Genomic DNA, 12,439 nt, shown 5'->3' with positions numbered 1-12,439 from the left:
TATAACTGGCTAGAAAGTGTCCAGAGTAACAAAAATGTTATGTTGCTCCAGCTGTAAATCATGCATTGATGCACAGAGGCAAGGCTATGGATGTCACAACAAGTTAACTGCCAGATTTTGCTTAACAACTTGACCTTTTTGTCCTGTATCCGATCCACTTAGGTCAGTGTTCTAAGGGACAGTGTTGAACTTTGCATTATTATAGTGCTGTCCGGCAGCCAGCTTCTCCTCTGGTTCAAAACCCAGAAGAGTGCGGGCAGGGAACACCAGTCAGCTTGATCCCACATTTGACCAGCTGATGATAGTTACAATAGGAAACAGAGCTTACTTCCATCATTCATTTTAGGATTAAAGACTCCCACCAATCAATGAATGGATGGATGGATGGATGGAAGGAAGGAAGAGATATGATAGGAGCTGATTGATTGGTACTTTATCATATCTCTCTCCTAGTACATAAGACCTGATTCAGATCTGTTCGCTAGGCTGCGTTCGCACGCAGCCTGCCTATGTTTGCAAGCGTATAAGCTGCAGTGCACGTGCGCGAACTAATCCATGCGATCGGGAAGCAATCGCTCGCTGCGCATAGCCACCTCGCTAGAATGAGTGACAGGACAAGCCTTTTGTGGGTGGTGACTGGGGTTGGTTGATGGAAATGGGGGGTGTGGTGGTGTGAACGCAGGCGTGTCTGAGCTGCTTAACGCCGTTTTAGAGGCGTGCATAATTAAGTCGCAGCTCCATAATACACGTCACATGGCTGATTTACACACTGAAGCACTCGCAGTGCTTGCGATAGGGTATGGTCAACCACAAGTGCTGCGTATGGCTCCAATGTTACTCGATGTTACCGATTGTTGCATACACTTCCTGGATATGGTGTATTACTAAGGGAAAGTGGGCGTCTTATGACAGGCTGGTGGGAGTCTATATACACACCGCGATCGCACGCCAAGACATAGTGGGCCTTGCCTTGCGATCGCGGGTTTGCATATTTTGGCTGCGTGCAAACGCATCTAGCGAGTGGGTCTGAATTAGGCCCATAGACCCCTGAATATGTTACATTCTATAATACAGGGTCAAACTACAAAATGTCTGCCTCCACTGCATTTCTGTATAGGTGAAATGTACACTTGTATTGTATATAGGAGTGACCTTGTTTATCTTTGTGTTGCTGGGTATTTGCTGAGCGATCAGGGAGAAGCCATCAAGCAGCACCAGCTGTCCCTCCTTCTCCATCTGCCACACAAGGATCTTCCCATCTGAAGAAATGCTCAAAACCTGCAGCCTGTGAGCCTGTGGTAGATCCTGCAGCCAACTAACCTGCCGGACAACAGACACTGGTTAGTGATAGTTACATAATCGCTGGTCCTGCGCACTATAGTACACAATACTGTGAATCTATGAAAACTCGCGCACCAGAAAAAGATTGTATTAAACAGAGCAACCGCTTTCATTTTATTAACCGTGTTAGGAAAATAACAGGTTCTGATTGGTTGTTATGTGCTACAGCCCAAAACTTTTCCCCCAAGCTGGCACACACAGACGCAGCCAGACACGCCATATGGTAACAAGAGTTTACTATTTGGTCATTCCATTATTACCTGGTATACTGCATCCGTGTGACTGTCTATTGAGAGTCCTGTCCTACCGATTAAGGGGTCATCTGTTCGACTAGTGTCCCACACTAGCACTTCACCATTGAAAAGGCCTCCTGATGAGAAGGACGTGTGTTCAAGTCACAGGTGGAAATGAAATAAACAGTGATAATGATTGGTTGCTAGTGTAAAAAACATACCTCTTACATCTAATGTAAGATCTATACAAAGTCTACTCTACCTGCCCTTCTATATCTCCTCACATAGGGAAATCCATAGTGTTCTCTGACTGCCCACATGACTAGGGTGTATTCTAGTTTGGCTGCCCCTGGTAACATTGATTTCTATTTTATTTAATTGCATTCATTAACTCTTTCACTGGGGGCAACAACAATATTTTATACAGTCTCTATGGAGGAGCTGGCTCAGGAGGTCACTTCTACAGTCTCCTATTGCAGGTACTGACCAGGTGTATCCCACGCTGTTAGCGCTATTGGGCACAAAGCGCCAGACCATGCACTGGTGGCGTAGATTCAAGTAAGTGTCCTTATTAGGACAGCAGATCACACAGATACGCTCATCTTTCTCCTGGCAGCCACTTCACTAGGCCTATTCTGGCCCCAGAGGTCCCTTCAAAGGATGGTGGACAGGTTTTGTCCTAGAGAAAGGGACTATCCTCAGATAGCCGAACACCTCCTCCATGGTTATTGGTATGTCCGTAGAAGGGTCAGTTCGTGACCGAAACGCCGACTTTACTTGATGTAATAAAAAATCCTATTGGAAAATACTATTGTGAGTGCACTCTATTTCAGTACCTGAATTATAAATGTGTTGCCCCACGGTGATACACTGGGCTTGCACCTCAGGTTACTGGGCTGTATAGCTCTGAAGGAGTGATTAGGGCCCCAGGGCACTATCAGGTCCCTACAGTGCATCCGGAAAGTATTCACAGCACGTCACTTTTTCCACATTTTGTTATGTTACAGCCTTATTCCAAAATGGAATAAATTCATTTTTCTCCTCAAAATTCTACACACAATACCCCACAATGACAACGTGTAAAAAGTTTTTTGAGATTTTTGCAAATTTAATAAAAAAATAAAAACATAAGAAATCACATGTACATAAGTATTCACAACCTTTGCTCAATACTTTGTTGATGCACTTTTGGCAGCAATTACAGCCTCAAGTCTTTTTGAATATGATACCACAAGCTTGACACACCTATCTTTGGGCAGTTTCGCCCATTCCGCTTTGCAGCACCTCTCAAGCTCCATCAGGTTGGATGGGAAGTGTCGGTGCACAGCCATTTTCAGATCTCTCCAGAGATGTTCAATCGGATTCAAGTCTGGGCTCTGGTTGGGCCACTCAAGGACATTTACAGAATTGTCCTGAAGCCACTCCTTTGAGATCTTGGCTGTGTGCTTAGGGTCGTTGTCCTGCTGAAAAATGAACCGTCGCCCCAGTCTGAGGTCAAGAGTGCTCTGGAGCAGGTTTTCATCCAGGATGTCTCTGTACATTGCTGCAGTCATCTTTCCCTCTATCCTGACTAGTCTACCAGTTCCTGAAGCTGAAAAACATCCCCATAGCATGATGCTGCCACCACCATGATTCACTATAGGGATGGTATTGGCCTGGTGATTAGCGGTGCCTGGTTTCCTCCAAACATAACGCCTGGCATTCACACCAAAAAGAGTTCAATCTTTGGCTCATCAGACCAGAGAATTTTGTTTCTCATGGCCTGAGACTCCTTCAGGTGCATTTTGGCAAACTTCAGACGGGCTGCCATGTGCTTTTTTTTACTAAGGAGTGGCTTCCGTCTGGCCACTCTACCATACATAATAAACATAGTATGAAAGGGAAGAAGGGTAGAAAAAAAACCCATAAATGATACATATATATGACATGCCTGAACGATGGACGATCTACAATGCGCGTTCCCGTTTGTCAGATAACGATATCTGACATCTGATGTGTTTGCAGTCAGACTTGGACGATTCCATTCATTTTAATGCTGTCAAAAATCGTTCAATTGTTCAAATCGTTCAAAACTTTGGTAAAATCGTTCAATCGTTCATCTGACAAATCTGACCGTGTGTATGCTCCATTAGAAGGCCTTCTAATGTAAAAAAAATTGTAGCGCATTGAAAGCTAAAAAAGGAATCAATCCAAGATGTTGCAATATGTAGCAGTCAAACCTTTCTGTTTAAAAGTATGAATGTGATCCCCACAATGAAGGATTCACTGTAGCAGTCAGCACATAAAGTCATAGAGTGTAGCCCGGGTAATCCTGAAAACATGCAGTGTATGCCAAAAAATGGATTATGCAAGCAGAATTTAACTGAATCGTTGTTTAATAGGGAAATTTCCAACAGTCAGTACCAAGGACTTGGATATCCAATATTAGTATGCCAGCATGCATATATATAGTCCCTCTTATGGTATAAACCGCTTGGTAAATGTGCCTGCTACTAATGAAAATAAAAGCAAGCGTGCACCACCTGGTGTTAGCCGTTTGCCAACTCACGTTACTGCGGTCTTGAAATGTTTGGACCCTCTGTCCGAGCGTCCTCGGAATCTGCAATAGAGGTCCAACTGATGGATAGTTGCTAGTCCCCAGCCGGGTGAAAGCACAATGGGAGAGTTAATGCCGCTTAGTTCTTGCCATAATAAGATGAACTGATGTGGGATCCTTAACGCGTTTCGTCACAACCCACGGGACTTTTTCAAAAGTCTTTTTATTTTACTGTTCATATATATGTATTATTTATGTTTTTTTTCTACCCTTCTTCCCTTTCATACTATGGTTATTCTATAAGTTTTATATTACGGATAACACTGTGTATTTTACTGTTTAGTAATTTAGGATATTACATATGTGTGACCTCATAATATATGTTAGATATCATACAATTTCTACATACTCAGCGCGGATCATTATCATTTATTATTATTTGTACCTTTAAACCTGCACAGGAGGTTTTTCGGATCTGCTGCAGGGTCTCTTAGACCTGACAGGTGCTTAGATTGCTCCTTGGGAAGCGCCTTGGATTTAATTTATCTAGTTCCTTTTATTATTTTACCTACAGGCCTGAATGGTGGATTGCTGCAGAGATGGTTGTCCTTCTGGAAGGTTCTCCTCTCTCCACAGAGGAATGCTGTAGCTCTGACAGAGTGACCATCGGGTTCTTGGTCACCTCCCTGACTAGGGCCCTTCTCCCCAGATTGTTCAGTTTAGACGGCTGGCCAACTCTAGGAAGAGTCCACCTCTAGGAAGAGTTCCGAACTTCTTCCATTTATGGATGATGGAGGCCACTGTGTTCATTGGGACCTTCAAAGCAGCAGATATTTTTCTGTACCCTTCCCCAGATTTGTGCCTCGAGACAATCCTGTCTCGGAGGTCTACAGACAATTCCTTGGGCTTCATGCTTGGTTTGTGCTCTGACATGCACTGTCAAGTGTGGGACCTTATATAGACAGGTGTGTGCCTTTCAAAATCATGTCCAATCAACTGAATTTACCACAGGTGGACTCCAATGAAGCTGTAGGAACATCTCAAGGATGATCAGTGGAAACAGGATGCACCTGAGCTCAATTTTGAGCTTCATGGCAAAGGCTGTGAATACTTATGTACATGTGATTTCTACGGTTTTTTTTTAAATTAAATTTGAAAAAATCTCAAAAAAAACTATTTACACGTTGTCATTATGGGGTATTGTGTGTAGAATTTTGAGGAGAAAAATTAATTTATTAAATTTTGGAATAAGGCTGTAACATAACAAAATGTGGAAAAGGTGACGCGCTGTGAATACTTTCCGGATGCACTGTATGCCATTTGGCGGCGCTGTCCTAATGCCCACCTTCCTCTACAAAACCTGAATCAGGCAAACTAAACAATAAAATTAAGATTAAAAAAAAAAAAAAAAAAAAAAAACTCTCCTAGCTCCAAATCTTCATGCCTATCCTGCAGGATAGAAGTTGCTGTGCCTATTTCTCAGCACAACTGGATTTTACGGGTGTGGCTGTTCCAGTCATGGTTGTTATTGGGACCATGTTCAAAGCTAAAAAGCATATTTCAGCAAGAAATTATCATAGAAGTCTGAAGTTTTAGATCTCCTGGTTTCCCACCACTTCCTTTCAGTAGATAGTCAATTGATACATAGTCAATTGAATGAGGATAGGGCTGTCCTTCGAACAAAATCATTCTTTCAAACTATGGGCCATATTCAATTAGCGTTGAAAACAGCAGGTTTTTTGCCACTGACAAAAACTGCCATTGTACGACAAAAAAACAATGAAATTTTCACCAAAAACCAGGCGAAAAGAGGATTTTTGGAACTTACCGTTGAATCCTTTTTTCTGAGGCAGGCTGGGGGACACTGGACCATGGAGTTGTGGGTGGGAAGGTGTGGAGTTGGCACTAATGACTGAAATCTAAAACTCCCCCCCCTGCAACCCCTGACTCCAGTACAACCTCAAAAGTGCCTGGTAAGGAGAAGCAATACTCAGTGGACAGTCACCCTGAAAAATAACGAAACTGACGGTCAATTAGGACCTAAATCATTACTCATAGTCAATACAACTTAGCGTGAGGGAGGGAACGCAGTGTCCCCCAGCCTGACTCAGAGAAATGGATTCAACGGTAAGTACCAAAAATCCTCTTTTCTCTTTTTGGTCTGGGCTGGGGGACACTGGACCATGGGACGTTCAAAAGCCGCCCCCAGGGGAGGGAACGCTCAGGTTGCCTGACCGGATAACTGTACGTCCAAACTGGGCATGAAACCTGTAGAACCGCACAAACATGTGGACAGCGGACCAGGTAGCTGCGCGACAAACTTGTTCAGCTGAGGCCCCGTGACGCGCCGCCCAGGAGGCCGCCACAGCCAGAGTGGAATGAGCCGTCACCTTGGCTGGTGCCGGGCGCACCGCAGCAGAATAAGCCTTTGAGCCCATCTAGCAATGGTCTGCTTCGTGGCTGGCCAGCCACGCTTGTGGGCGTTGTAGAGGACCAATAGAGAATCCGTCCGACGTAAGTCTGAAGTTCTATCTATAAATACGCAGAGCCCGGACAACATCCAACAGTGACAGATCATCCTGGTCCCCAGAAAACTGTGAAGATGAGAAAGCAGGAAAAACAATGTCCTGGTTCAAGTGGAAAATATGAGATATGGTAAGAACTTACCTTTGTTATCTCTATTTCTACGAAGTCCATAGGGTTCCACAGGATACCTTGGGGTATAGGTGATGACATCAGGCATCGGGCACCATAGAGTTAAGTTTTCAGCCTCCCAGGATGCACTAGGGTCCCCCTCCTATACCCCGCCCCCGAGCCAAGGCATCTCAGTTACGTACCAAGCCATAGGCCGGAGGAGGAGAAGGAAGAGAGAGAAAAAAGATCTGGACACACACAAGAATCACATTCTCACCAGAGGGAGACGGAAAAAACGGTGACCAGAGCAAAGCCCATCTGCAGCACAGGTGCGACAGGGCGGGAGTCCTGTGGAACCCTATGGACTTCGTAGAAATAGAGATAACAAAGGTAAGTTCTTACCATATCTCATATTTTCTACTTCAGGGTCCATAGGGTATCCACAGGATACCTTGGGGATGTCCCAAAGCAGTATCCTTCAAGGGTGGGGACGCTCCTGTGCTGAAAGGAGAATCCGCCGCCCGAAGGAAGCATCCTGAGAGGCAAAGGTGTCAAACGCGTAATACCTCGCAAAGGTATGGACAGAGGACCACGTGGCAGCCTTGAAGATCTGGACTGCAGAGGCACCACGTCAAGCTGCCCACGAAGGACCCACAGACCTAGTGGAATGAGCCCTCACAGAGGAAGGAACCGGCAGGCCTTCATGAAGATAAGCTTCTGAAATTGACATACGGATCCAACCTGCCAAAGTTTGCTTTGAAGCAGGCCAACCCTTTTTACGGAAGCCATAGAGGACAAACAATGCGTCAGACTTCCGAAACGAAGAAGTGCAGTCAACATAAATCTTTAAGGCCCGCACAACGTCCAAAGTGGCCTCACCCACTGAAAGGTCAGGTGAGTTAAAAGCCGGCACAACAATTTCCTCGTTGATATGAAACCGGGAAACAACTTTGGGAAGAAAATCAGGACGAGTGCACAGCACCACCCTGTTCCCATGAAAAATCAAGAAAGGGGGTCTACAAGATAGAGCCCCTAAATCAGAAACACGTCTGGCCGAAGCGATGGCCAGAAGGAAAACTGTTTTGGCTGTCAGCCATTTAAGATCCACTGAGCCCAGTGGTTCAAACGGCGGTCCCTGGAGAGCCCTCAGAACCACTGCCAAATCCCAAGGCGCCACCGGTGGAACAAATGCCGGCTGGATTCGAAGAACACCTTGCATAAAGGTGCGCACATCAGGGATCGTAGCAATCCTACGATGGAACCAGACACACAGGGCAGAAACCTGCACCTTCAAAGAAGCAAGGCGAAGCCCCATGGTCCAGTCCCGCCTGTAGGAAGGCTAGCACTCTAGACAGACGGAACTCCCGAGGTGCATAACCTCTCGGTTGACACCATTGGAAAAACGTATGCCACACACGATGGTATATTCTTGCAGAAGACGGTTTTCGAGCTCTCAGGATAGTGCGTACTACAGAGCTGGAAAACCCCCTGGACCTTAACATGGCCGTTAAAGACAGCCGAGTCAGGTCCGGGTGAAGACAAGGACCTTGTGACAGTAGGTCCGGTTGTAGCGGCAACCGCAGAGGAATGTCCACGGACAGACCCTGAAGGTCTGAGAACCAGTGCCGTATGGGCCACGCAGGAGCTATCAAAAGGAGCATCCCTCCTTCCTGTTTGAATTTCCGGATTACCCGTGGAAGAAGGGAAGACGGAGGAGAGATAAGCAAACTGGAACGTCCACCGGACGGACAGAGCATCCACCAGAGACGCCTTTTCGTCTCTTGTGCGAGACCCGTACACCGGCAACTTGTTGTTGTGCCGTGACGCCATGAGGTCGAACTCTGGAAGACCCCACCTGTCCACCAGAAGTTGAAAGACGTCCTGGTGCAGAGACCATTCCCCCGGATAAACGTCCTGGCGACTGAGAAAGTTGGCCTCCCAATTGAGGACTCCCGGGATGAATACCGCTGATATGGCCGGGACATTGCGCTCCGCCCAGATCAGGATGCGGGACACCTCTACGAGTGCCGCCCGACTTCTGGTTCCTCTTTGCCGATTTATGTAAGCCACGGTGGTGGCGTTGTCCGACTGGACCTGCACGGGATGACCCTAGAGAACCCGATGGGCCTGCTGGAGAGCATTGAAAACGGCGCAGAGTTCCAAGATGTTTATCAGAAGCTCCTTTTCCATCTGCCCAGGAAATAGTGTGGACCCGTGACCGCTCCCCAGCCCCAAAGACTGGCGTCCGTTATCAATAAGTCCCAGTTCGGCACCCAAAACGGACGACCCTTGTTGAGATTGGTCGTCTGCAACCACCAGGCAAGGGACAGGCGAACCTCCGGAGTGAGCACCATCGTCTGGTATTTGAGACTCTGAGGCAGTCCATTCCATTTGGACAGGATCAATTGCTGCAGAGGTCTGGAGTGAAACTGGGCATATTCCACCATGTCGAATACCGACACCATGGAGCCCAGTAACCTCATTGCCGAGTGAAGAGACACCCGGCGACTCTGCAGACAACTGCGCACCCTCAACTGCAAGGCAGAGATCTTTTCCCCCGTCACAAAGATCCGCTGCTGACTGGAGTCCAACAAGGCTCCGAGGTGCAGAATCCTCTGAGACGGGATCAGGGTGGACTTTTGTCAGTTTATCAACCAGCCATGCTGTTGCAGTACTGCAATCGTCAGATCCAAATGGCGCAGAAGGAGCTCCGGAGATCCTGCTACCAACAGTAGGTCGTCCAAGTACGGCAACAAGCGGACTCCCTGCAGCCGCAGGGAAGCCGCCATGACCGCCATCACCTTGGTGAACACACGTGGTGCTGTCGCCAGCCCAAAAGGTAATGCCCGGAACTGGAAGTGATCGCTGCGGATTGCAAACCTGAGGAACAGTTGATGGCGCGAAAGAATAGGGACATGCAGATAAGCGTCCTGTATGTCCAATGACACTCAGCGCCAGAATGATGGACCGTAGGGTCTCCATCCGAAACCTCGGCACCCGCAATGACTTGTTGAGTGCTTTGAGGTTGAGTATCGGACGGTACGACCCACTGGGTTTCTGCACCAAAAACAGATTGGAATAGAAACCCAGGCCCCTCTGGGTAAAAGGAACAGGCACTATAACTCCAGCCTGGAGCATAGTGTGCAAAACCTTCCGCAGTTCCGTGGCTTTGTTCCGGTCTGATGGAAGACCCGTGGTGAAGAATCGGGACGGGGGCCTGTGCCGGAAGGAGAGGGCATACCCGTGAGAAACCACCTCGTGAACCCAACTGTCTGTCGTGGTTATTCGACCAACACTGGGCGAACCGTAGCAGGCGGCCTCCCACTTTGGGATCCCCCAAAGGGAGGCCCGGACCGTCAGGCCGCAGGTTTGTCATCTGGCTTAGGGGCCGGACGTCTGGTACTCCAGGCCTGCTTCCGGGGCTTGGCCGACTTCTTGGGGCCAGCCTGTCGGGGAAAGGACTGTGCTTTAGGCCTACCCTGGGCCCTGTAAGGCCAAAAGGACGACGTACCTGAACTGGAAGGAACTGCAGCAGACGGGAGACATGCCGATTTGGCTGCCGCCAGCGTGGCTACAATTTTGTCTAGATCCGGACCAAATAAGACTTCTCCATTAAAAGGCAAAGCTTCCAGGCCCTTTTTGGAATCAGCGTCCGCCTTCCAAGATCGCAACCATAAGGTGCGACGAGCCGCCACTGCAGCCGAAGAAATCTGTGAGGTCAGGGTACTGATATCTTAAGCTGCTTCGTTAATGTAAGTGGCCGAATCCCTGAGATTGCCTATCAACTCGGTCTGTTCAGCCGAACAGTCGGAATCGAAAGACGCCTCTAAAGTATCTGCCCAGCACTCCATAGCTCTGGCTACCCAACAAATGGCCATAGCCGGCCTGGCTGCCCCCCCCCCCCGCAAGGTAATAAACGGACTTTAGGCAGATTTCCACCTTTCGGTCCGTGGCATCCTTTAAGGAGGACATGGAGGGCATGGGCAGCGTGGCACTTCGGATCAGGCGTGTCACATGTCACCTGTGGCGGGGATTCCCACTTAGCAAAATAATTGTCTGCAAACGAATACGCCACTGCTAAACGCCTTTGAGGCTGATACCGTTTGCCTGGATGTTTCCACGCCTCCTCTAAGTGGTCCACTAATTGACCCGAAAGAGGAAACACTGTGGCGTCACCCTTAACATCCTTGAAATAGGCATATTTGGATTTTGACACCAGAGGCTCATCATCCTCAATAACTAAAGCAGTGCGGACTGCACGAATAAGGCCAGGAATATAAACCTTAGAATTAGCGTCAGACTCTTTAGTACGGGGAGGTTCTTGGTCAGAAAGATCCAGAATCTCCCCATCATCGGACGTCCCGTCGTCATCCTCATAAGGAGCAGACAGAGACGCCACCGGCCGCTTGTGAGGCCGCAACACAGACTCCCCTTGCAACACGTCCGACAAATGCTGTACAGAGCTTGTCAGCGAATTAACCCACGCATGCTCCTGAGAGACCTGAGGAGGGGAAATAGGGAGACTGTGGGGTACCATCAATTGTCTCGGGAAACCCTGCATGGGCGACGACACCACTGACTGCTGGGACAATCCCATCTGTGGGAAGGTAGGCTGCGGAGCTAACTGGCCCACGAGGGTTGTAAGCGCTTTGGCGAAACAAGCCCAGGGCGGCTCCAGTACCGGAGCCGTGACAGTAATTGGCCGCGCCAATAAATAACACTGCCGACATAGCCCCTCCGCGTTACCCTCCCCCTCCGCTATTGGTACCTTACACTTAGTACACAAAAGCTGGAGAGGAAAGTCACTCTCAGACATGATGGTAAGTATGTGACCCCTCTCACTGATACTTGTTAGTATAGTGGGAGAACCACCCTGCAAGCACTGCACCGCAAGGGCTTTAGCAGAAGAAGAGCAGGGACAGTGAAACGGCTGACAGTAGAAAGTGAAAGTACATACAATGCAAAGAAATCAATTCCTGCACTATCAGCCCTGATTCTCAACTACGCAGACACAGAGCCTGGTAGGACACAGCGCTGCATACACAGACCTGAACCAACGGAGGAGAGGTATGCTGGGGGACCCAGACCGCGATGCCACTGATCTTCAGAGTCCAGCAGCGCTCACTATGCTTCCAGCAAAAGATGGCCACTGAGGAGCAGAGAGGAGGCCGGCCTGGGGGAGGAGCGCTGCCACAGGGCCAGTCAGCAGAGCGGAGAGGGCTGTGTGCAGCGGGGGAGGCGCCGGCTGTGTTACAGGGAAGGTGCGCTCCCCTGGCATGCAATTAACCCCTGGGACGCCGCAGCGCTAGCGCTCAGCTGCAGTCCGCTGTCCCAGGGGGGTAGTGGAAGCGCAGGTCCGAAACCTGGCTCCACGCTGCAGCCAGTCCCCAGGGAGCCCCCTGCCTGGGGACTCTGGACCATGTGTTCAGCAGGGACCCACCGCGGGACCCCGCTGCTTACCTGCTGCCCCCTTGAATCCGGCCATGGTCCCAAACATCTGGGGTCACCGCTAGCTGTGACCCCAGATGCCTACCAGCATCCCCGGATCAGTACCGGCGTTCTGGTACCAGCGGGGGTGTAGGGAAGACAGCATGGACGTCAGTACTGACTGTCCATGCTGTACATCCAGATGAGCAGCCACAGCTGCTTGTAGAAAACTTCAGGGGCCAATTCTAGCCCCCCTCTAAACTGGTGC

At 48.9% G+C, this 12,439-nt stretch overlaps 1 protein-coding gene across 1 annotated transcript in view; it reads right to left on the bottom strand.

Moving 5' to 3' along the window:
* DYNC2I2 (dynein 2 intermediate chain 2) overlaps positions 1-12,439 on the bottom strand; it is a 36,275-nt gene that overhangs the window by 12,496 nt on the left and 11,340 nt on the right. The window contains exons 5-6 of the mRNA XM_088455496.1: positions 1,602-1,711; positions 1,153-1,320 (exon numbers count right to left, since the gene is read on the bottom strand). Of these exons, the coding sequence (XP_088311622.1) occupies positions 1,153-1,320; positions 1,602-1,711 (278 nt within the window). The remainder of the gene's footprint in view (positions 1-1,152; positions 1,321-1,601; positions 1,712-12,439) is intronic.

This window comes from Taudactylus pleione, unplaced genomic scaffold, assembly GCF_031769625.1.
Source record: "Taudactylus pleione unplaced genomic scaffold, aTauple2 ptg000656l, whole genome shotgun sequence".
In the NCBI taxonomy this organism is placed as follows: Eukaryota; Metazoa; Chordata; class Amphibia; order Anura; family Myobatrachidae; genus Taudactylus; species Taudactylus pleione.
This window is presented reverse-complemented; position numbering and strand designations above follow the sequence as displayed.